Source organism: Lepus europaeus, chromosome 12 (genome assembly GCF_033115175.1).
Source record: "Lepus europaeus isolate LE1 chromosome 12, mLepTim1.pri, whole genome shotgun sequence".
In the NCBI taxonomy this organism is placed as follows: domain Eukaryota; kingdom Metazoa; phylum Chordata; class Mammalia; order Lagomorpha; family Leporidae; genus Lepus; species Lepus europaeus.
In genome coordinates this window covers 26,976,064-27,001,336 of record NC_084838.1, presented here as the reverse complement: position 1 = coordinate 27,001,336, position 25,273 = coordinate 26,976,064, and the positions used below count along the sequence as shown (strand labels likewise).

Below are 25,273 nucleotides of genomic sequence, written 5' to 3'. Positions count from 1 at the left end.
TTAATAAAAATTAACAGGTACTTTTTTCTGGAGGGGTAGAAACTTCACAAGCCAATCCTGGAATTTGTATGAAAATGCCAATGATTTAATATAGTCAAAACAGCTGGCGTCGTGGCTCGATAGGCTAATCCTCCACCTTGCGGCACTGACACACAGGGTTCTAGTCCCAGTCAGGGCACCGGATTCTGTCCCGGTTGCCCCTCTTCCAGGCCAGCTCTCTGCTGTGGCCCGTTAGTGCAGCGGAGGATGGCCCAAGTGCTTGGGCCCTGCAAGCACCTGGCTCCTGCCTTTGGATCAGCGTGGTGCGCTGGCCGCAGCGGCCATTGGAGGGTAAACCAACAGCAAAGGAAGACCTTTCTCTCTGTCTCTCTCTCTCTCACTGTCCACTCTGCCTGTCAAAAAAAAAAAAAAAAATATATATATATATATATATATATACACACATATATATATATAGTCAAAACAATGCGAAAAAAGAAAGTTGAGTAACTCACCCTTACTGATTTTGTACTTCATATAAAGCTATACTGATTAACACAGTACGGTATTGGTATAGAAATATATGCATAGATTACTGGTGCAGAAAAGTCCAGAAACAGACTGTCATATTCATGGATGTGGTAAATTACTTTTCTTCAACAATCTCCAGGTCCTAGGGAAGGGATGGTTTTTCAAAATCAGTGCTGGAACAATTGAATTTATATATGAAAATCATAACCCTTGACCTTTACATTGGTCTGTACAACAATTCAATCAAAATAGATCATAAATTTAAATGTGTGAACTAAAACTATGAAATTCCTACAACAGTAGTAGGAAATTATGTGATCTTGGATTAAGTAAAAATATGTTAAAGGGGCCAGCACTGTGACATAGTAGGTTAAGCCTCCACCAGTGGACCTGCATCCTGCCTGCTCCACTTCTAGTCTAACTCCTTGCTAATGGCCTGAGAAAGCAGTAGAAGATAGCCCAAATGCTTGGGCCCCTGTATCCACGCGGGAGACCCAGAAGAAGCTTCTGGCTCATGGCTTCTGAGCAGCCCAGCTGCAGCATTGTGGCCAACTGGGGAGGGAACCAGAGGATGGAAGATATTCTCTCTCTCTATCTCTCTCCCTCCCTCTCTCTCTCTCCTTCTCTCCCTCTTCCCCCCCCCCCCCCACCACCACCCCTGTCTGTCTGTAACTCAGCCTCTCATATAAACAAATAAATCTTTTTGAAAAAGATGTTAGATATGATACAAAAGCTATGGACATTAAAAGAAAATTATCAGTAAATTAGATGTCATCAAAATTCAACTTTTGATCTTCAGAAGATACTATTAAAATGAAAATCAGTCAACAGTCTGGAAGCAAATATTTACAAAGTAATTATCTAACAAAGGACTTTAGCCAAAATATAAAACATTCTCATAGCTCAATTAGAAAAAGCAATTCAAGTAAAAATAAGCAAAAAATGTGAAGACACAATACCAAAAAGCATATACAAGTGACAAACAAGCAGGCTCCACTGCCAGGAAAATGCAAACCAAAACAGAAAACAGCAGGAAGATTGTACCACCCACCCACTGGAATGGCTAAAATTAAGAAGGCTGATGGGACTAGTATGTCTGAAAAGATATAGAAAAAATGGAAATCCCATAGATTACTGGTATAACCACTTTGGAGCAGTTTTGCAATTGTTTTGGTAAACGTAAACTTAACAATGAACCGGGCAATCTTACTCTCATATAAAGTAGATGGATAAACAAAATTTGGTATATCCATGCAGTAGAATACTTTTCAATGATAACAATGAATGAACAACTGATATGCTTAACAACAGGAATGAATCTCAAAACACCATGTTAGGTGGACAGAAGCCAGACACAAAAGACTACATATTATTCTATTTAGGAAATTTCTAGAAATGTGAAATTATAGACAGAAAGCAGCCAGGAGATTGCCTAGAGCTAGAGTTTAGGAGCAAAAATTGATTACAAAGCATGTAAAGGAACTTCTCAGAGTGGTGAAAGTGAATTTTTTTAAGACTTATTTATTTATTGAAAATCAGATTTACAGAGAAAGAGAGATCTTCCATCCCCGGTTCATTCCCCAGATGGCTACAATGGCCAACACTGGGTCAGGCCAAGGCCAGGAGCCAGGAGCTTCTTCCAGGTCTCCCATGTGGGTGCAGGGGCACAAGCTCTTGGGCCATCTTCCACTGCTTTTCCAGGCTATTAGCAGAGAGTTGGATCTGAAGTAGAGCAAGCAGGACTCAAACTGGCACCCAAATGAGATGCTAGCATAACAGACAGCAGCTTTACCTGCTACACCACCATGCCTGCCCTGAAAATGAATTCTTAAACAGAATTGTGGTGAGGCTTGTACGGGTATCTAAATTTGCCAAAAGTCATTGAACTGTTCTCTTAAAATGCTGAGTATACTACACCTCAATATCTAAAACAGATAGAAGTTTCCCAAAACCCAACATATAGTAGATCCTCAACAATTGTTAATTTACTCCAGTCTGTTTCCCATAAAGTTGATCCTGGGAACTGATAACTTCAAGAATATACTCAAGATGCAGATTAATGGGCAAATTGTGAACAATTAAATATGGAGGGCCAGTGTGTGGCTCACCACTTGGGATGCTGGAATCCCAAATTGGAGTGTCAGCTCAAGTTCTGGCACTTGAGCTTCCAAAACAGCTCCCTGCTAATGCACCTGAGAAGCCAACAGAAGATGGCCCAGGTGCTTGGCCCCCTGCTACCACACGGGAGATCCAGATGAGGTTCCAGGCTCCTGGTTTCAACATTGGCAACCCCCAAATATTGTGGCCATTTAGGGGGAAAACCTACAGATGGAAGATTCTCTCTCCTTCTCTCTCTCTTTCACTCTGCTTTCAAATAAATACTAATAAATTATTTTAGAAATAAAATATGGAATAAGTTTCACAGTTGACTCTAAAGTAGAGTTTGCTAATCATTTTGTTTTCCAGTGAGACCAACTGTTGAGATTGTTGTTATATTCTTCCACAGATAGTTCTTGGTTATTTTGTATGGTAGAGAGAATCTGTCAAAAATAACCTACATGGTATAGGAGGATATATTTTTATGGCAGGTGATTTTATTATACAGAACTGGACTTCTGATTTCAGCACCCAAAGGTTGTAAAATTCAGGAACGTCTCTAAGGATGTCAGGCTATCCTGTTCACGGCCTGGACAGAATACTGGTAACAGCAGGAAGGGTCCTTGAACTCAAATATATCATTCCATTTAAGAACCAAAATGTCAAGTGCACTTGATTTAGGCTGCTGTGTTTATCCTCCGAAGCCAGAGTGCAGTAGACAGGGATGACAATCAGAACCCTCATTTTAGAGGTAACAAACAAAATCTTGTTCTCTTAGACCTTTATCTGTGTGCCCGTGAGCAAAGGATCACAAGTAATCTCATAGGATCCAAAGTAAACAGTGCAGGCTATTTGAAATTTTATTCTTTCATCTTTTGACTCTGTCCTTTTTTTAAAATCTTATAGGGTCTTCTAGAAAGTTGACTATTCTGTCTGCTCTTTCTGTCTTTTTATTTCTTCTTTCTCTCCCTCCTCTGAGTCTGTCTGTCTGTCTGTCTCTCTCTCTCTCTCTCTCTCTCTCTGAAATATCTATCAGTATGCAATTTATTATCAGGCTGATGAAAGATAATGGCTTCACATTTCTGGAAATTCAGTCCACTCTTCTTTTCCCACATTATGATCATTGTCATGAATCCCTTTCTCTGTGATATTAATATCTCTGTTTTCAATTTAAAAAATTGTTTATATGTATGTATATAATGTCTACATTTGAAGTGAATGTGACAAAATGTTAAGAAATGAAGTGAAATTTCTTCTTTAAAAGCATTTCTAGAAACTTTAAATCATGAAATAACCAAACTGCACACTTCTCACATTTAAAAACCACGTCTTCCTTTTTACTACTTTTTTTTTTTTTTTAAGAAAGCTTAAGTATTGGCAATACCTTGTTAGTGTTCTTTACGGTTCTGAAGTCTCTTTGCTAGTTTAGGGAACATAAAAATGTATTATCTCTAACTTGATTTGCTCGTAAAATTGTCATGTTTGGTATATTAAATTTAGAAGGATAGACTATTCAGGCAATATACATTCACTAATTGAATTTACTTTGAAATGTTTTTAATTTTTTATACAAATGGAGCCTCAGGCAACTGAACTCTAAGGAACTCATATCTCTTACTTTTTGCCAGTTTGGGGAAGACAGCAAAACATTAAGCTGAGAAGGAATCACCAACATGTTAGTTATTCCAATAAAATTGTTCATTCAGCTTTCTAGACTAGCAAAACCCACAGTGGCAAAAAGTCACATAAAACATTGGTTTCCAGAAAAGGAAATGACAGTAAATAAAGGAAGAACCTTCCTCCACTTCAAATCATAAAACACACCTTTGGCGACATTTTCTGGATCGTATTTAATCTTTAAGCTAAATACTAGCGGCTTTCGCTGTATGAGTTCCAAAGATTTCTGCAAGCTTAGGGATTCTCCAGAAGATTGTCATTTCAGCTCATTAGTTTTGTTTCTTAATTTATCAACCACACATCAGATTCTTTCCTAGAAACCGGAAGCAGGTGAGCAGGAGGGTGGCCATTTTTCAGAGGACAGAACAATATTTCTCAAGCAGACATTTGAAGGCATTCCTACCTGTAATCTTGGGTGTCCGCCAACCTCCCCAGGCAAAATTAATTGCTCCTTTCCCAAGCTTCCATGGAGCTTTCCTTCTTCCTTTCTTCAGACACATCATATGCCTCTCTTTTTGTGCAGAGTGCCCAGCATACAAGAAAAGACCTCATGGAAAAATAAATCAGTGAATGAAATCACTTTTCAAATAGGGAACTTTACGTATCCTGCTTGTTCACATTAAGCAAAATGTGATGGCGTCCATCAGCATCTTGGCCTCTGAATTTCAAGTGCGGGAGGTTGGCCAAGTGCTCCATTGGCCAACAACAAAGCTCAGAGATGTTCTTAATGGTGACTTTCTGGGTCCTTGTGTCTGGGATTACACTGAGACTCTCTAAAGGAGTTGACGTAGTATGGACTTTGGCTAACCCAAGTCTGGAAGTACAGAGTTTTCTGATTCTGTGTCACTGATTGCAATGAGATATTAAGAAGTAGATCTTCCTTGGATTCTGTGCTCCGTACCCTTCTCAGTACTTCATGGGCTTTTATTCTTACTGTTCTTAGATGAGTTTTTATTTTGAAGAAAAACTTTCAAAGCATGCAACTGCTCTATCACATTAGATTTTGCAACAGTTTTCTTCCTTTTTCCAGTGGTCAGCCAGTATAACCATGGTGGTTTTTACATATTTTGTGAGTAATTTTGCATTTCTACAAGTGATTTGCTTTCTAATGAGAACAGCTTGAGCTGTGACATCCAAATATGTGAGTTTTACTCCTGGTTGTATTATGTGTTCTGTTCTCTTCATCTAAAGTATGGAAGATAGCTATATCTTACAGAATGTTTGTAAAGGGTTAAATGATACACATAAAAACTACCACATCTATTTTGAGCTCATAATAGACATTTGATAAGTATTGAAACAAAATCCTCCAGGAAGTAGTCAATGTGATTCTCTTATTGCCAAGCAAATTTATTTCATGGGATGTAAATCTTATGGCAATAATATGAATTCTTTATAGTTTATGATCTCCCGTGGGTTTTCATGTTAGCAGTCAATTCAAATCACATTTGTTGTGTGTCAACCTGATGACTGACCTTATACCCTGCACCAAGCATATAAAGCAAAATAAGAAATGTTTGTTGCTCTGGAAGAGCTTATAAGCACAAGTAGGCGAGACAGGCTTAAACAAAGAATACAACCCAACATGTGTGTGTGAGCCCAGTAGGTGTGTGATAAAGGAATCTATAAATTAGGAGAGCAGCACAGTACAGAACAGATATGGTATATTGTGGTTCATCTTCCCAGAATTTTAATACTGCATTTACTGGCTCAAGTGGCTGAATATCTTTCTTCCCCCAGCTTTCTTGACGTATAATAGGCAAACATGATTGTTTATCATTATCAGGGCATACAATAAGATGCCTTGATATATGTGGAGAGAAGGAAACCCTTATGTACTTTTTGTGAGAGTGTAAATTGGGGTAGCCATTATGGAAAATAGTGTGAAGATTCCTCAAAACTTAAAAGTGGAACCATTCCGTGACCCAGCAACCATGTCCAGGTTCATAAAGAAGCAAAATCAGCCCCTGAAAGAGATACTGTACTCCCATGTTCCCTGCAGCATTGTTTATGAAGCCAAGACATGGAAACAACCTAGGTGTCCACTGATGAGTGAATAAAGCAAATGCAGTGTGTGTGTTTATACAATGAAATATTGCTTAGCCATAAAAAAAAAAGGAGGTTCTGGTGTTGTGGCACACTGGGTAAAGCCGCTGCCTGGGATGCTGGCATCCCATATGGGTGCCAATTTAAGTCCCGGCTGCTCTGTACCTGGTCCATTTCCCTGCTAATGTGCCTGGGCAAACAGCGGAGGAGGGCCCATCCTTGGGCCTCTGCACCCACATGGGAAACCTGGAGGAAGCTTCTGGCTCCTATCTTCAGCCCGGCACAGCCCTGGTACAGTGAAACAGCAGATGGAAGACCTCTCACTCTGTCTCTCTCTGACTCTGCTTTTCAAATAAATAAAATAAAACTTTAAAAAAAAGGAAATCCTACCTTTTATGACATTGTGGATAAACTTGGAATATCCTTTCTTGAAGCTTTTTTTTTTTTTAAGTTTATTTTATTTATTTGAAAGGCAGAGTGACAGCGAGAGGTAAAGAGACAGAGAAAGAAATCTTCTGTCTGCTGGTTCACTCCCTAAATAGCCACAGTAGCCAGGGCTGGGCCATGCTGAAGCCAGGAGCCTAGAACTCCATCCAGGTCTTCCATGTGAGTGGCAGGGGCCCAAGTCCTTGGGCCATCCTCCACTGCACTCCCGGGCCACAGCAGAGAGCTGGACTGGAAGAGGGGCGACTGGGACAGAATCCGGCGCCCTGACCGGGACTAGAACCTGGGGTGCCGGCTACGCAGGCAGAGGTTTAGCCTAGTGAGCCGCGGTGCCGGCCCCCTCTTGAAGCTTTTATAAGAACTCTATAAACTTTAGTTGAGGTAATATGATTCCAGAATTCAAGGTATTTTAAGTTTTTTTTTTTTTTTACTTAGACCTTTAACTGCCTTCCTCTAAAAACATAGATAATATTTTACTGAATTTATCTCTTACTAATCTCTTTGTTTCATCCCCATTCTGGTCTTCAAATATAGGCAAAGAATATCTGTTGAGTAGACCACCTGATTATAAATTGAGGGTTAGCAAACTGGCCTGTGACCTGAATCCAGCCTATGATCAGTTTTTATATGACCCATCATCTAAGAATGGTTTGGACATTTTAAAATTGTTGGAAAAAATCAAAGGAATATAATGTTTTATAAGATGTGACTTTATATGAAATTCAGTTTTATTTTCTCTAAATAAAAGTTTACTGGACTACAGCCCTACTCCCTCATTTACATAGTGTTCATCATTGCTTTTGAGCCACACCACTTGAGTAGTTGTGAAGAGACTGCTGGTTCAGAGTGCTTAAACTCCTGACTTATCCAGCCAGCCCTTGACAGAGAAAGTTTGCCAGCCTGTGTGATGTGTCATTCAGAATCCTCACCAGCACTACCTGTTCCTGGTGTAAGAGACAGATCAGTGTTTTCCATGTTGTCTTGTCTCACTTTGTCTGGAGATACAGTTCACTTTGCCTTGATTTTTAACATTGACATTCAACATTAAGTGACAGGAGCATCCTGACTGAGTACCTGGATTTGAAGCTACAGAGGTTAACTGGGGAGGAGGGTGGGGCTCATGCTTAGAAACTCTGGAAATGTTAAGTGGACTTTTCTTCATCATGTCTCCCCTACTTGATGCCTACATTGTAGTCGGAAGACAAGGATTTCCCGGTTTATTCCATCATTAACAAGCCTGTTCATATCAGTCTTTCCTAGAAGACTGGCTTGGCCACCCAGGGACAATAGGAAAATGCCGGTTAACTTGGTAATATCTGCAAATCCCTTAATAATTCTTAGTATTTCTCAGAGCAGATTTAAGCCATTTTGCCAATTGATTAAAAACCAACAAATAGAAAAACAACATTGTGAGGCAGAGCCTGCGAGGGGTTTCTCAGTCTCATCATTCCTGTTTTATGGATACTGCATTTGCACCTCCCATTCTTTTTTTTTTTTTTTAAGATTTATTTATTTATTCAAAAGCCAGAGTTACACAGAGGAAGAGACAGAAAGAGAGAGAAAGAGAGAGAGAGAGAGATTTTCCATCCACTGGTTCACTCCCCCAAAGGCTACAATGGCTAGAGCTGGATCAGGCTGAAGCCAGGAGCCAGGAGCCTGCTCTTGGTCTCCCACCTGGGTGGCAGGGGCCTAAGGACCTGGACTATCTTCTTCTCCTCTCGCAGCGCATCAGCAGGTAGCTGGATCTGAAGTGGAGCAGCCGGATTTCAAACTGCTACCCATATGAGATGCCAGTATCACAGGCTGTGGTCCAATCCACTAAGCCACAGCGCCGGCTCCTGCATCTCCCATTCTTGGTAGACAGTTGTCTTCACCAGCCTCTGGCTTTGTGGCTCTCACAGAGGGGTTTGGGTTAGTGGGCATTCACAAGTAACTTTCCCAGGACACAAGGATCATGCTTCAATTATCCGAATGATGGTGCATTAGTACAGTCCACCTTTCAAGAACAGGCTATGGCTTCTTTCACCAGCAAAACTGACAAGGACCCAGGTTCCAAATCTCAGACCATTAGGCTTGCTCTTTTTCCTCTTGGTGTGGATCTTTTGGTAAAAGAAGGTAATAAATTACTTTGCATCTGAAGAGAAAAAAGCAAAATCTCCTCAACGCGTCCTCAGCAGCATAAAATAATTAATCCGATCCCCACCTCTCTCCAGGTCCAGAAAGTAATGTGAGAATCTCAGAAGCCAATTGAGAAATATATTGAAACATCAATGAAGTCTATATCTTTGACTTTTCACTCCAAAATGTCACGGCTGCAATTTCAGCTTATAAAAATAAAACTAAGTGTGAGAAAAAGCCTTCCAATGCCGTAAGGCTACTTCCTGTACCTTTAGTAGTGAAAAGTCACAAATAACCCAGTGTAAATTCATGGGGAACAGTTGTCACAAGACAACTGCGGTACATCCGCTTGATCGGCTACTCTACAGTGATTCAAAATTATATTTGTACAGAGAATGATGTATATGCTTTGTCAAGCATAAAACAGCAGAAGACACACTCATCTATTTTAATATCATAGCAATATCCATAATCTTCAGATAGAGACTGGACTATAAAAATCTAATAACTTCTTCTTAACAGTTTTTATGTATAGGTTGTTGGAATTCAAGTGAGTTCTTTTCTATTTTCCAAATTTTGTTTGTAAACATTTATATGAAAGAAAAGCATCTTAAATTAAAATGCTGATGTCCAGTAGCCGGGAGGTTAGAACAGCATCCACTCTACTCTGGACACAGTGGACCTTTAGCTGTGAGTGAATCTGTCCTCAGGGAGTTTGCAGTTCAGTGTGGGGAGAGGCCGTCATAGACAGGGACTGCATGGGGTCTGTTTTCGAAGGGAGAGTGCAGGGTGCGGCCCAAGCGGAGAATCAGGATGCTTAACCCAGGAGGAGTGTAGTGAGGATCTCCTGGAGGAAGTGATAGAGGCCAGGCTGGAAGATGGAGGAATCAGCCTGTGAAGAGGGCTTGCTTGAAAGAGCTCCAAACAGAAGCGTGGTGTATTCTGACAATGGCAGTGACTTCAGCGTGGTGGCAGGGAGACTGGAGAGCGTGGCCCCTGATGAAGTAGGCAGCCCTGTCCACCACAGGCAGAAATTTCAACTTCTTTATCCTCAGAACAAGCAGCGACTGACAGAAAGGTTGCAAATGTCTTTGAAGTTCATCTCGACCACACTGTAGAGTAGATACAAGGAGTGAGAGCAGGTGTCGCAGAACCAGAAGGGCTGGCGCTGGTTTCCAGTCATCCAGGTCAGAGAAGATGATGAGGGACTCAGAAATGCAGGAACAAGTCTTTTGGGTCCAGATAGTATTTGGATGGCAGACTTGGGAATGTCAAATATACTAATGGCCTGACACTACAAAGAATCTTTATTTTTAAAATCTCCTAATGACATGGTGAGGTTTAGTTCTTACTTTTAAATCTTTTAATTGCCTAGCAAAGATTCTGGAAATCCCAGGACAAACCAGTCCTGGGTTAACTGAGGATGAGCACCCTGCAGTGAAAATGTTATGTATTATTTTTAAATCATGCAGAATCCAAAATATTAAGTTTTCTAGTGAAGAGATGATGGGGATAGGAAGACGGATGAATACCATATTCAAAAAGAGAATCCAGAAGGAGCAAAACAAAATATTTGATTTGGTGACAGATCTCTTGACACCGTGAGCTCAGGGGTTCTAAGCGGGACTCCAGGGCCTGGCACAGAGCAGCCCTCGGGGAGTCCTTGTTGAAGGAATGAGTGCAGCTGACTGAGTTGGAGAGGATGTTTGAGGAGTCTTTGTTGACCTAGTTGATGAATTATTTTTGTTTTCTGACCACTGGCTGCCCCGTATGTCCTCCACTCGCAGTTGTCCTGGTTACTGAAGGTTGAAATCGGGGAGAAAGTGGTCCAGAAAAGGCTGCCTTTTAAGAATTGGTCATTTTAAAAATAGAATCTGTCAAACATATTTCGAAATTAGGCAAACTGGAACCTTGCCTACTTTTCCTGAAACACTAGCAAGTCAGAAATCTTTTATTCAAGTATTTGTATAAACACTATTTGGTTCAAATGTAGACTTTGTGACCAAACAGAACTCCATAAATATGCATTACCAAGAGCCAAAATTGGAAATGGCCCATACTCTCAGAAAGGGGAAGAAAATTACAGTGGGTGAGTGGGGAGGGGGGGAGGGGGAGGGGAGTAGAGCTTCTACTGTGTTTCATGTACTGTGTTTACCTCCTTTCACAAGTGAAAACATCAAGGACATAATCCATTGAGTCTACCCAGGGCCTAGCGCTTAATGGCAAACCATGAACTTGAACTTTAGGTTCTGTCTGACTTCAAAACTCATGATCCATGTACTTTCCCTTTTATGTGCTTTTATGTCATAAAAATAAATAAATAAAAAGTTGTGCAGGTGTGTACGGATGAGCATAGTAGATAAATCCTTAGTTAGCAAGGTGCTACGAGCAAAAATCTTTGGATACCATTGACTGTGAACTTGGAGGAGAAGAAAGAGAAAGTCTACACTGACCTCTTCCTTCTCCTCCTCTGAGTCTATTGGTTTTTAAAACCTTTTTTTAATGAGCAAAGCAAGCGGTTGCCTCCCAGAGTCCTTAGCACTGGGATTGATGCGAACAGGTTTTCCCCCTCATGCTGACTTGTTTGCAAAGTCTGCCGAGCTCAGGATTACAGAGAAATGCATACATTGTCTGCTTTTCCTGAGTTGTCTCCCTGCTTTTCCGTGCCACCTAGCTTTGATGGGATGTTGTTGGGACAATAGTAAGCCTTTCACAGGACTGTTGGTTGCCCTGGTACTCTGAATCTCTTTCTGTCACATTTGTCACAGTCCGTGGGGATGTTCCCATCTGCCAGGCATATGGAGTTGGTGGTGCTCAGCAAATCTTTGTTCCAGTCTGGTCCCACAGAATATTTTGGAATTGTCTTGTAAATTCTCTTTCCTCTCCTGTGCCCTCATTACACTCTATTTCAGCTGTGACAGCTATGGAAATCTGCCTAAGAATCTAATTAATGATGTCTGTCTTCTCTCTTGAACTAAACTTTGAGCCTCTGGAGGCCAGAACCTAGTCTCAGTCATTTTTGTCTGCCCCTCCCCTGCCCCCCAGCGAGGGGAGCGCAGCATCCTATACAGAGGCGAGGCCCATGGCTGTTTATTGCTTGTGTCCTGTGCCAGCTTGCCATTTCTGACCATGCTGGGCGTGTCATTGTAGAGCTTCTGAAAAGAGAGTAATGAAGGTAAATTTTGTGCTTCCATTGACCAGGGGATCCAAAACAGAAAACTGTTACAGATTTTCCTGAGTGTGGATTCTTGTTTCTCTTGAATGACCAGAGTTGAACAAAGCTTGGATTCTCACATTATTCTAACCACATTTTCTATAAGCCAGCCATAGCTAACACTTTAAAGGGCTCTTAGGGGTTAGTCCTACAGGATTCTCCCAGGTAATCCCAGACTTGATACACAGGTTATTGTCAGCCTAAAATAGCAGTGGTGCCAACAGTAATACTGTTGTTAAACGACAGTTAAAAATCAAACCATTGTCGTCTGACCCAAGCTGGACCACTCACAACCCCTAGAATAATAGGACCCTGGCACAGAAGGTTGGGATGCTCTCTGCGGGAGACCAGGATGTTTGTAGAATCTCTACCTTAGGTAGTTTATGGAAGTCACATCTTTGAATTCAACTCAAAACTGTTGACTTTTTTTAATACTCTACACACGGTAGTAGTGCTGGCCTCCTGCTTAGGGCCATTCAAGTTCCCCACTGAGTTTGGTCATGAGAGTCCGGTGTTGACAGTTCCAGTGAAAATTGGTGGAATGTGAGAGTCGGGGAAAGATCCAGCTCCAGGAGAGACAGCGTGAAGAAAAGGACCTGCTAGGCCTCCAGGTTGTTTGGTCTTGGTTCCAACAAGAACACAGCCATAGGAAAATGATACAGCAAGGCGGTTGTGTTTATATTTCATCGTATGTTTGGGCCTTTTTCAGGTAAGCCGTAACTTTGAGCTGGTTGGACGGGTTAACTTGGATCAGCTGGAACAGATGAAAGAGAAAATGGAGAGCTCTAGCAGCGACGAGGAGGACAAAGAAGAGGAGATGAACAGCAAGCCCGATGACGCAGGTTAGTCTCTTCCTGCCCTCTTGGTCCCAGATGGCAACCAGCGCGTCCGTGATGAGACAGGCAGGAGGTTGTGGTGGGAGCAACAGAGGGATGATCCTCCTCAGTGAAGCAGCAGAACCCATGGGATCGTGTCTCTGTAAACTGTTACCAGCTATAGGAATTCCACAAAACACAGACATTTTCTCCCTAAATATAGATACATGTTTCAAAAAAAAAAAAAAAAACAAAAAACAACCTTACAGCAATGATTTGTTTTTAATAAGGAAGACTGGTGTCTAGGGAATTTTTAGAACAGGGACAAGCAGGCCGCACGATGGGTGATGCTGTATTAAGGAATGAGAATGAACTTCCAGCTGGACGCTTATTGAAAATGACAGCTGCTGGGATGCACGCTGCTGAGGTTGTGGGGAGGCTGCAGAGGACTGGAAGCCTCTCCATGTGCCCCTCTGCAGGGCCCTTCTCTTAATCCTCTTGGAGCAGTGTGTTCGCTTTGTAAAGGGGGAGGAAGAGAGACCACATCCTTCATTCCACCGTGTAGTTACTGAAGGCACTGGGGAAGCTTTCCTGGGATTCTTGTGCTGTTTGTCCAAGTTCCTGTGAGTCTATCGTTACTTCAAATCAAAGGAATTTCCAAAGTGTAGTTACATGCAAATATATATTTATGGGATCTAGAGTTAGTTTTCTGTATTGTTCAACATTGAATATTGTGGAAATCCAGACTGTACACACAAGGGTACCTCAGCAAGTTCATGGAACTAAAATGTAAGTTAATTTTGGTCCATCCCAATGTGGAAATCCATGCATAGTTTTTTCATAATACTCATTTTCCATGAAGCTTTTGAAGACCCCTCCTGTAGGATTATAGATTCGAATACTTCTTTAGTTACCATAGACTTATCAAAAGCATATGGATAACATACATACAAAAAACAAACTATCCCCGTGATGGGAAGAATGGTATTGTCAATCACTTGTGGCTGATTCGTTGCAACTAATGAGCATTTTGATGTGCCAGACTCAGTGTTGAAGGTTTCTGTTTCACTTTTTTCCCCTAATTTTATGTAATATTGAGGGCTCTGTCATTTGCCTGCCTGAATTGGGCTCCTGTTTCTGCTACTCACTATCTATATAACTTTGGATAAATTTTTTTTGGACAGGCAGAGTTAGAGAGAGAGAGAGGGAGACAGAGAGAAAGTTCTTCCTCTTCCATTGGTTCACCCTCCAAATGGCCGCCACTGCGGGCGCACTGCGGTCGGCGCACTGCGACCAGCATGCTGCGCCGATCCGAAGCCAGGAGCCAGCTGCTTCCTCCTGGTCTCCCATGGGGTGCAGGGCCCAAGCATTTGGGCCATCCTCCACTGCACTCCCGGGCCACAGCAGAGAGCTGGCCTGGAAGAGGGGCAACCGGGACAGAATCCAGCGCCCCAACTGGGACTAGAACCCCGAGGTGCTGGCGCCACAGGCAGAGGATTAGCCTATTGAGCCACGGGGCCGGCCTGGATAAATTTTTTTATCTTCATGTGTGTTTATAATCCTTAAGATGATAATATCATTATCTATTTCCTAAGGTTGTTGTAAGGATTTTTTTTTTTTTTTTTTTTTTTTTTTTTACTTTTTGACAGGCAGAGTGGCTAGTGAGAGAGAGAGGCAGAGAGAAAGGTCTTCCTTTTGCCATTGGTTCACCCTCCAATGGCTGCCGCGGCTGGCGCGCTGTGGCTGGCGCACCGCGCTGTTCCAAAGGCAGGAGCCAGGTGCTTCTCCTGGTCTCCCATGGGGTACAGGACCCTACCACTTGGGCCATCCTCCACTGCACTCCCGGGCCACAGCAGAGAGCTGACCTGGAAGAGGGGCAACCGGGACAAAATCCGGCACCCCAACCGGGACTAGAACCCGGTGTGCTGGTGCCACTAGGCGGAGGATTAGCCTGTTGAGCCATGGCGCCGGCCAGGATTCTTTTTTTTTTTTTTTTTTTTTTTACTTTTAAAAATTCAGGCTTCTTTGAAGTGTTTTTAAAGTCATTGACTTTATTGACAAATAAAAATAGTGCATATTTATAACAGTCATACAATATGTTGATGTTTGGAATTATGTTTAAATTGGTGAATGGCTAAATAGAGTTAATTGACAGATTCATTACTTCACATACCATTTCTAATGGTAAAAACACTGAAAATTAATCTTACAGCAATTTCACATATACAATAGGTTGTTGCTAGCTGTAGTCACCACATTGTAATTTGGGTCTTTTAAGCATATTATTTCTATTATCTGCAATTTTGTACCCTGTGACTAACATCTCGCTATTACCCCACCTCCCAGACTCTGGTAGGCACCTCTGCTTCTATAAGTTTAACTTTTTAAAATCCCACATAGAAGTGAAATCACACACTATTTGTCTTTCTGTGCCTGGATTATTTCACTTCATATATCTCACTTCATATAATAGTTTGGGGTCATCCATGTTGTCTCAAATAACAAAATTTTCTTAATTTTTGAGGAGGGATAGTTTGGTATTGTGTGCACATACCACATTTACTTTAGCTGCTCATCATTGACATTACTTCCATAGCTTGGCTATTGTGAGTAATGCTGCAATGAACACTGCAATGCAGATATCTCTTCCACATACTCATGTCATTTGCTTGGTCTGTAGACCTAGTAGTGGGATTACTGGATCATATGGTACTTCTGTTTTTAATTTTTTGAGGAAACTTCATACTGTTTTCCATAATGGCCATACTAACTTACACAACAGCAAACACTGTGCAAGCCCTCCCTCATCTCCATATCCCCTCATCTTTGTCTTCTTGATAATAGCCAGTCCAGCAGGTGACATCTCACTGTGGCTTTGATTTGCATTTCCCTGGTAATTAGTGATGTTGATCATTTTTTTCATATACCTGTTGCCGTTTGTGTATCTTCTTTTGAGAACTGTCTATTCAGATCCATTGCAGATCTTTAATTCACTTGTTTTCTTACCATTGAGTTGGATTCCTTATATATTTTGGATAATAACACCTTATCACATGCATGGTTTGCAGAGTTTTCTCCTGTTCTTTAGTTATCTGTTAACTTTAGTTATCTGTTAATTCTTATTTGTTTCTTTGGCTGGGCAGAAGCCTTGTAGTTTGATACAGTCCCATTTGTCTTTTGCTTTTGTTGCCTGTGCTATTTGACCCATATCCAAAAAAACCATGGCCCAGACTGATGCCAAAGAACTTTTCCCCTTTGTTTTCTTCTAGTAGTTTTAGAATTGCAATTCTTATGTTTAGATCTCTTATCCATTTTGAGTTGATTATTGTAGCTGTTGTGACAGAAGGATCTAATTCCATGCTTTGTCATTCTTCTGGATGCAGATATCCAGCTGTCCCAATATAGTCTATTGACAGGCCTGTCCCTACCCATGTGTGTGTTCTTGGCACCTACTTCGGGGCTCTCTGTTTTGTTTCAATGGTCTGTGTGTCTATTTTGAAGGTAGTACTGTGATGTTTTGCTTCTTACAGCTTTGTAGTAGATTCTGAGGTAGTGTGATATCTCTAGCTTTGCCCAAAATAGCTTTGACTATTCAGGGTCTTGGTGGTCCCATAATTTGTATATAAAGATTAAATGAAATGGCACATGAGATGCTAGTGCAGTTCCTGTAATATAATAATCACCTAACAAATGAAACCCTCAGTGCAAGTGGTATTGTTGTCATTGTGCAAGTAGGGAAAAAATGGCCCAGAATGTTTAAGCCCTTGGCCAACCTAAAAACAAACAAACAAAAAACCCAACTGGAGACTGAATTCAGGTCTTCTGGCTCCAAAGACAGCACCTCTCGCACTAATAACATTTTCCCAATTCCCTGGATAGTGGAGTGTTCTTTCCTAAAGGGAATCTGGCCCTGAAATCTGTGGGTTCAGAGGCTCTTAAGGACTTGCTCTAAATCTAAAGGGCATTTGTGCAGAATATCTTTGTTTTTCCTCCTTGCTCAGTCTGCAAACTGAAGAAGCCCTGTTTGGTGGGCCAGTTTCTGTAAGGTGCTTCTCATTCCTCTTCTTGACCTGCCCTCACCCTTTCACCATGATGCCAGAGCCAGAGACCACAGGATTGCAAAGTGGGGGATCTATCTGGCCCTGAAACCCGTGACTCAGACCAAAGGAACTGATAGCCACAGTGTGCTAGCTTGTTAAAAATCCCTGCGCTTGGCCTGAGCTTGGCTGGCGCCGTGGCTCAATAGGCTAATCCTCCGCCTTGCAGCGCCGGCACACCGGGTTCTAGTCCCGGTCAGGGCGCCGGATTCTATCCCGGTTGCCCCTCTTCCAGGCCAGCTCCCTGCTGTGCAGGGAGTGCAGTGGAGGATGGCCCAAGTGCTTGGGCCCTGCACCCACATGGGAGACCAGGAGAAGCACCTGGCTCCTGGCTTTGGATTGGCGCAGCGCGCTGGCCGTAGTGGCCATTTGGGGGATGAACCAACAGAAAAGGAAGACCTTTCTCTCTCTCTCTCTCTTTCTCACTGTCTAACGCTGCCTGTCAAAAAGAAAAGAAAAAAAAAAAAATCCCTGAGCTTATAGTCAGCTGAAAAGAAGCTGGACAAATAAAATACCCTCACCATATAGGTTGATTGTAGAATTACTGCTCTGATTAATAGAAACTGCAGTAGTGCATTTCTTACAAGGAAAATGACTGTCATCTCAGATGTGTGCCCTTTTTTTCTTCATTTTTTTAAAAGCATTTCACAAATAAGTTCTTCATGATGAATTCTTAACATCTGTGCACTGTTCCCAGCGTCCTCTGGTAGCGCAGGCTTGGACAGAGGGCACAAAGCTTCCTTTCTCTTCGTGATGCTCCATGGCCTGCCATTCCTCTTCAGGAAATTGTTCCTCATCGGATATTATGACTTCTTTTTTTTTTCATCTCTAAAGCTGAGCACACATTGAGTTTGAGGTTATACGCGTGACAGCGGCGAAAGCCCCTTTTCGTCCTCCCCTTCCTTGTGACTCCATAAAAAATTAATACATTTTGGCCGGCGCCGCGGCTCAATAGGCTAATCCTCTGCCTTGCGGCGCCGGCACACTGGGTTCTAGTCCCGGTCGGGGTGCCGGATTCTGTCCCGGTTACCCCTCTTCCAGGCCAGCTCTCTGCTGTGGCCCAGTAGTGCAGTGGAGGATGGCCCAAGTGCTTGGGCCCTGCACCCCATGGGAGACCAGGAGAAGCACCTGGCTCCTGCCTTCGGATCAGCACGATGCGCTGGCCGCGGCGGCCATTGGAGGGTGAACCAATGGCAAAGGAAGACCTTTCTCTCTGTCTCTCTCTCTCTCACTGTCCACTCTGCCTGTCAAAAAATAAAAATAAAAAATTTAAAAAATTAATACATTTTTTTAAAAATAAAAAAGTAGAGGGAAACAAAGAGTTTGAGAGTGTGGTGAGTGTGAGTGAGACACCAGGCCAATGTCCCTGCTTGCCCAGCTTGGCCTCTCCTGTCTCATTCAGCACAGTGGCATCAGACCAGGGTGGTTTTAGTGGAAAGAACATCCTGGTCTTGGCTTCTCAGTAGAAAGTGGAACATCCACACTCATGAGTCTTAACCACGTGCTGAAAAAAAAAAAAAAGTCCTCCAGTGGAGAAGAGAAGCGTGAGTTCTTCTCAGAGGGTGGGGGCTATGGAGGAGTAGCTTCCAGTAACATTAATGAGAATTTTCAGGCGAAACTGTCCCATCCCCCACCCCATCCTTGAAAGGGCAGCTTCCTTTGTCCTATCTCATTTGAATAAACCTAGGCTCAATTTTCCACCAAATAGGTACATTCTTGCCAAGAAGAAGCAACAGCACACACAATCGCCCGGGGTGTTTTTGCCAGACAGTCTGGCTTCCAGGAGTAGAGGTCAGGAGGTGGCTTTAGAGAACTATTTGAAGTGTGACAGGTCCTGAGTGGCTCCCTCCTTTGAAGATGAAACTTAGCAGGTGCTGGTGGAAAGAATAGATGACTGGGTTCGTGCTTCCGGTAGGTAAAGGAGCAAGTCACCCCTCTTGGCAAGCAAACCCAAAGACTTTCATCCAACACCCTCAGTTTAGGGGGCTCACAGCTGTGTAGCTACCCTGTTCCCAACCTCCTTTCTAAACTCAGAGCTGGAGAGACGACTGGATGTGGCCACACGGCAGGTCCTGCCTAGGAAACACAGAGGGAATTTGAAAGCGAAGAAACCAGGCATGAAGAAATCAAAATTAACCCAAGCAGAATCCTCCCCACCCACCCCCTCTCATTATGCAGTTGGGGAGGAGTCAGAAGGCATTCTGTTGATTTCTTGCCCAAGATAATCCCTGCTAAGGAATTAATGCGTAGAGCAGATGGTGCTGTCTCATTTCCAATGAAAAGAATCAAGGAAGATAGTCTGTGCAATTATTTTTAATGGCTTGTGTGGTGATCTTCTTAATTTGTGAGAAAATGTTTCATCTTTTGTTAAAACTGGCCCCGTCGCATCGAGTTTTTGTGCTAAAGATTAAGGTATCCCAGAGCCCCCATCCTGTTAGCATCCTAAGGATTTTATTAGACAGAGCATTTTAACCAGGCCGTCTTCCTGGAACGTCTTGTCTGTGTGAGCCCACAGTGATCAGATACAGAAAGACGATCAGCCTCTGCCTGTGTGCTGGCCCCCCCAACTCCCCGACTTTGCAGTGTGGCTGCAGGGCCGTCTTGGTACTGTGGTTATTATTACTCATGTGGGCGTGGGACTCCGGGTAACACAAAGGCCGTATAAGCTCACGTCTTTGGGTTTGCCAGGAGGTGTGGCCTGAAAACAATTAGCCAGCCATTCGACATTTATCAGACCGTAACATGTGCCCAGCCCCGTGGAGGACACTAAACAACCACGTCAGTATTTGATGTTGATAGCAGATCTACCCAGCAATGTCTACATACCCCCACATCCGTGGATGCCACCAATTGTGAGTAGATGGTGGGCAGCTGGCAACATCCCTCGATAACTGGGGGCTGTGCTGTCACACATTTCCGCACAAGCGAGGTTCTTTGCTTGCAGATCTCATTTAGGGCTCATCACCACCCTGTGAGATGTTGATTTTGAAATCCGTGACTGATGACCAGCGTCCTAAGCCTTCTGCCTTACTTGGAACAAGGAGTAGCCCTGAGGTCTACAACACGTAACCACGTCCAGTGACAGTTATCGGTGGCCTGTGTGCTTTGGGGGAGACAAAGAGAAACCCGTGTCACATGGCAGATGAGTACATGCTCCCCTGGAGGTGCTGACAGAGGACATCACAGAGCGGAGAGATGAAACAGGAAACAAAGACTCCAATGCCTTTGGCATGGGCACAACGCGGCTCTTTCAGCAAGATCGACCCAGCATATTTGTGATGGGAGCTGTTGGGGGTGCTAAGGAGAAACGGGGAGGCTTGGGGCCTGGGAAGAACTATTCTTCACAGTGGCACAAGAGGTGGCCCTGAGGGGAAACCCAAGAGAGAGTAAGGACTTTGGAAATCGCGTTTACTGTGCAGCTTTGCAGGTAGAGAGGGGAGGGCTTTCCTAACGGATGTGCGCTCGTGTCTTCTGCCGCCCCCACGGCACAGGTAACACTTCTGCTTTCTCTTCACAGAGCTCATGAGGTTTTCTGACCATGGGGCTGCTGTGAACACGGAGAAGCGTTTTCCATGTGAATTTTGTGGCCGGGCGTTTTCCCAGGGCTCTGAGTGGGAGAGACACGTGCTGAGACACGGCATGTAAGTGGAGCCATCGCAGGGTGACGGATTAGGAGAGAGGTTGGGTCCTTTTTTTTGGGGGGGGGGTGTTTCCCCTGACAGTCTCATGACCCCTGTGTGTCACCTCTCCAGACCGCTACTTGAAGGATCAGCTTCCTGCTTTTCTGTTGGTTTTTAGTATGATCAGCCAGCCCCAAGTCAGATCGGGGGAAAATCACCTTTGGCAGTGACACATTCCACGCCAGCCCCACACGCACCTGAGCTTCTCCACCCAGTGTCCCTTTAGCTTTCATGAGCGTGGTGTTCTGGGATAGAACCTGAACCAGGTTCTGTTCCTGCTTCTATGCCTGGGCGTTCCCTGAGTGGCCTTAATCATTCCCATGCCCACCTCAGGAAGTGAGCCAGCCTCTGCCTGCCCGCCAGGCCACTCAGAGCATACTTGTCCAATGCTTACACAGGCTCCTGAACAACACCACCACCACCACCAACAACAACAACAACAAACCTCCACCAGACAGAGAGAATTTAAGATTTGGTCCTCTTGGGAGAAAATGCCCTGAAAACTCAGAGCACGTAACAGGCTTCCCAAGATGTGGGTTCCATCTTCAGATTGTGCTGTGTCCATGATTAGTTTCTTACATCTTAATATCTGAATTTCTCTTTTAGTCTTTTTTATTTTAAAGATTTATTTATTTGAAAAACAGTGAAGGTGGGAGCAGGGTGGGAGGCCCTGGGGGTGATGTTCCATCTACTGATTCACTCCCCAGTGGCCACGAAACCAGGGCTGGGCCACACTGAAGCCAGGAGCCAGGAACTCCAGCTGGATCTCCCTCTAGGGTGGCAAGAACTCAAAAGTACTTAAGCCATCGTCCACTGCTTTCTAGGCACATTAGCAGGAAACCAGATTGGAAGAGGATTAGCCAGAACTCGAACCAGCCCTCTGATATGGGTTTCAGGCATCCCCAGAGGCAGCTTAACTGCTGTGTCGCAACACCCACCCTTTTCTTTTAATCTTAATAAAGTTAGCCAACCCTCTGGGTTCGGTTGATGAGTTTAGGCACAAGACAATTCTCTATTCCAGTAGAGAAGGTGACATAAAACTATTACGATATTCTGGAAACAACATGGTATTAATCACAAAGTAGTATAACAATGGCTATTTTTGTAGGTTCAAATAGCTAAAAAGATGCAGAAATACATGACCCACGCATACCATTTAGCGAGGATAATGCACTCTGAATTGACTTCCATGTCCATAGCCTTTGTTCAAAGGAAACCCCAGGGCTTTTTTTTAGGGTCAGGAAAATTAGGACTTGAGCCTTTTGCTTAATTTGAAAAAACACAATTGCTCATCCATCTCTTCTATAAATGTTTTTCCCCCAACAGGGCATTGAATGACACCAAGCAGGTGAGCAGGGAAGACAACCATCCCAAAGAGGCCCTGGAGGACAGTATTAAGATGCCCTCCGTGGAGGAAAAGGAAGTTGGCGAGGCGATGGGGATAGACTTTTCCCTAAAGAATGAAACAGTAGCCATCTGTGTTGTTGCTGCCGACAAATCTCTCCTGGAGAATGCAGAGGCCAAAAAAGAATAAGCATTTGGTGAAATTCCTGATCAACCCTTACTTGAACCGTGATGAGAAAGTGGGAGGGCCAGCTTGGGCTGAGAAGGGAGGGACAGACAAGAGAAGACAGAACAAAGCTGCTTTTTAGGACTGAACAATCTATTTTCAAAGCACTGGTACCTGTGTGAGTGAGTCTGTAAATTAAAGTTATTTAAATGGTTGGAATATGTGGTTCCTTTTCCATCACTACATCCTTTGTTCCGGATCTTCATCATGGAAGTTTCGTTTGTTGTGGAACATGGAGGCACCTCGCGTCGGCACGGTGCGTTCTGTGGCGGTCTTGGACAGTAGCTGGAGACAAGAAGCTCCGGGACAGAAGACTTCTCGTGGGGGAACAACTTCCTGACGCACAACTTTGAGTGCGTTTTTCTAGTTTTAATACCTTAAGCTTTTTCAAGACCTAACTGCAGCCGCTTTGGGAAGAAAAAAAAAAAACAAAAATAAAAACAGAACACAAAAAAAAAACTGCTTTGCATAAAACAGTCACCTGTTTCCTAGTACCTCAAACTTAACCAAGGGAATTCTCTGCATTTGTCAGTACTACCTGCCGTCCTTGTGGCTAAATGTAGAGAGAACTGCTGGGCAAGATGGTGAATGGAGGAAAAAAAAAAGAGTTTTAAAGAAAGGAACACAAATTGTGCTTAAAATCCCCATGTGGGTTTTATTTCTTAAAATACTGTGATTTTTTAAATTATTTTAGTAAAAAACAAAACAAAAAAAAGAAACAGACTTTAATTATTAGATACCTGTTTGTGAATTGTCATCCTTTATTCCAGGTAAGCTGTTTATTAGTGTTCAACTATAATTTAGAATTTGGTAGGTTCATGTGAGCTAATTTTAAGGTGATTGTGGAGTTTTGTTTGCCACATGTTTATTTTCTATCAATCTGAGTGTTACAAACACAGCACAATTCAGTTTTTCATACGAATTGGTTTTTGTGTGTGTGTTGTTACTTTTTTAATTTGGGGCAAGGGAGAGTTAGTTTTCTGTGAATAGGAATGTTTTTATTTTAAACATGGAAATAACAAAGAAGTTAACTTTCTTTTTCTTTTTATTTAACTAAAGAACCAAACTTTCGGCACAGCTATGCAGCTCGCGGGCCAGTGAGGAGGCCCTCTTCACCCTTTGTTGCTCATCAAACTAACATATTATCCGTCTCACACAAGTAATTTCTGTTAGGATGGGCTGGCTTTTGTGTGTGGTTTTCAAATCTGTGTTTTTGTTTGCATTGTGTTTTGTGGGGATTTCTTGTTTATTTTGGAGGACAAGGGGGTGTGCTAGAATCCCATCCCTTTGGTGAGAATGGACAAGAAATAATGTGTATCCTACAGGAACCTGGAGAACTACTTTTTTCTTCTTTTTCTTTTTCTTTTTTTTTTCAAACTAGCTGCCAGCTGCTCTATTTCCCCATATTAGCTTTTTCAAGATGGAGCAGCTTAGACTAAATCTAAGTCTACATCTATAATAATTTCTGATTGTGAACAAAGGGTTTTGTTCCAAAAAGTAGAAAATAATTTTTTTGAAGCCTAGGTTTTAGAAGCCTGTGTGTGTGTGTGTGTATGCTTGGATAATGTGTGTTTATGCGGGGTGTGTGTGTGTGTGTGTGTGTGTGTGAGTCCTTTGGTTTTCATGTTTTGGTTTTTTTTTTACTTGGAAGGGTTGGGGGAGGGGGGTGGGAAGAAAGGGAAGGGAAATTGCTGAGATGACAGTGTCCCACACAGCTTCAAATAAAATCCATGGAGAGATGTTGCATTTGTGGAATAAGTGCTTACTTGAAAAGCATGTTCTTCTTTTATTTTCTTGCTGTTAAGAACTTTTGTTTGTAGGACGTTTGTTTTAATTTAATTTTGGGGGGGATGGGGGCCATGATGTGGAAACCTTAAAATGTGGAAAGTGTGAATTATCTAGACAAAGATTCATTTTGTGTCCATATTTGTTTTAATTGGCCTCATTTCAAATGTATTAAACAGTTCCATACCTGGATTGGGTGTTTGTAATGGTTACCAAAAAACAAACAAACAAACAAACAAAAAAAAAAAAACAAAAAAGGAAAGAAAAAGAAAAAAAAAAGAAAATAATTGTGACATGCTTTTATCACTACTTTATTTTTCAAATAACATGTAAATATTGTAATCCATTGGATTTTGTTTTGCTAACCTGTTAATAAAAATATGGGACCATTATCCTTTTAACAAGGCTAGAATGTCATTTTTTTTTCTTTTTCAAACATATACCTGATATTTTGTGGCCGCACATTTTGGATGCATTATTATAATTCTGTTGACTGTAATGACATAGAATTTACAACATTTTTTGTTGTTGTTTAATTTATACAGAGGACATTTTTTTCAGAGCTTGAGAGAAGAAAATAAATAGCAAAATGATAACCTATTGACTCCAATAATCAGTGTTTCCCAAGACTTCACAAAAGATAGGGAGATCCTGAATCCTTGAAGCCAAGGGTTGAAAAACAAGTAAAAAACAAAACAAACAAAGAAAAAAACACAAGTAGGTTATTCAAGTTGTTTGCAACATACATTTTGTAATGAAATGTGAGAAATTAATAAAGAACTTTTTTCACATGTGTCTACGTGCATCTGTTGTAAATCATTTACATATACAACTCCAGATACAAAAGGCAGAAATCATAGAGGACTATCTTTCCATGCAGGCACAAGAAAGCCAATTTGAATATACACAGGTATGGAAGGCAAAGGCAACAGTTACGGTGACAGGTGAGCTAGGGCCTTAGAATGGTAGCATTGCTGCATCGGGTGCTCACCATTAACTGAGGGGTGGTTTTCCATCAAAAATGTGAGTCACAGGGATGCACGAAGCTCAGAAGGAGGAAGTGCCAGGGATTAACCATGGTCTGGGGGACCCTGAGCCTGTGAGTGCAGTCATTTTAAACTCTGCAAGTCACAGCCAAGGGAGAGGATCCGCTTCCGTGTCACGACCCTCCTCCCATGAAAGCCTGAGCCACAAACTCTCTGTTCACCCTGCAACAGTGA

The 25,273-nt window shown here is 42.5% G+C and overlaps 1 protein-coding gene across 5 annotated transcripts in view; it reads left to right on the top strand.

The window, feature by feature from the left end:
* Window positions 1-23,916, top strand: part of ZNF462 (zinc finger protein 462) — a 154,219-nt gene extending 130,303 nt beyond the window's left edge. For 4 of the 5 annotated variants that reach the window (XM_062207806.1, XM_062207808.1, XM_062207807.1 and 1 more), the window contains exons 11-13: window positions 12,816-12,948; window positions 20,536-20,659; window positions 22,025-23,916. In XM_062207806.1, the coding sequence (XP_062063790.1) occupies window positions 12,816-12,948; window positions 20,536-20,659; window positions 22,025-22,232 (465 nt within the window). In that variant the 3' untranslated portion in view covers window positions 22,233-23,916. Of the gene's footprint in view, window positions 1-12,815; window positions 12,949-19,706; window positions 20,505-20,535; window positions 20,660-22,024 lie in introns of those variants that run through there. The other variant, XM_062207809.1, reaches the window with a different exon arrangement.
* Window positions 23,917-25,273: the final 1,357 nt, after the last annotated feature.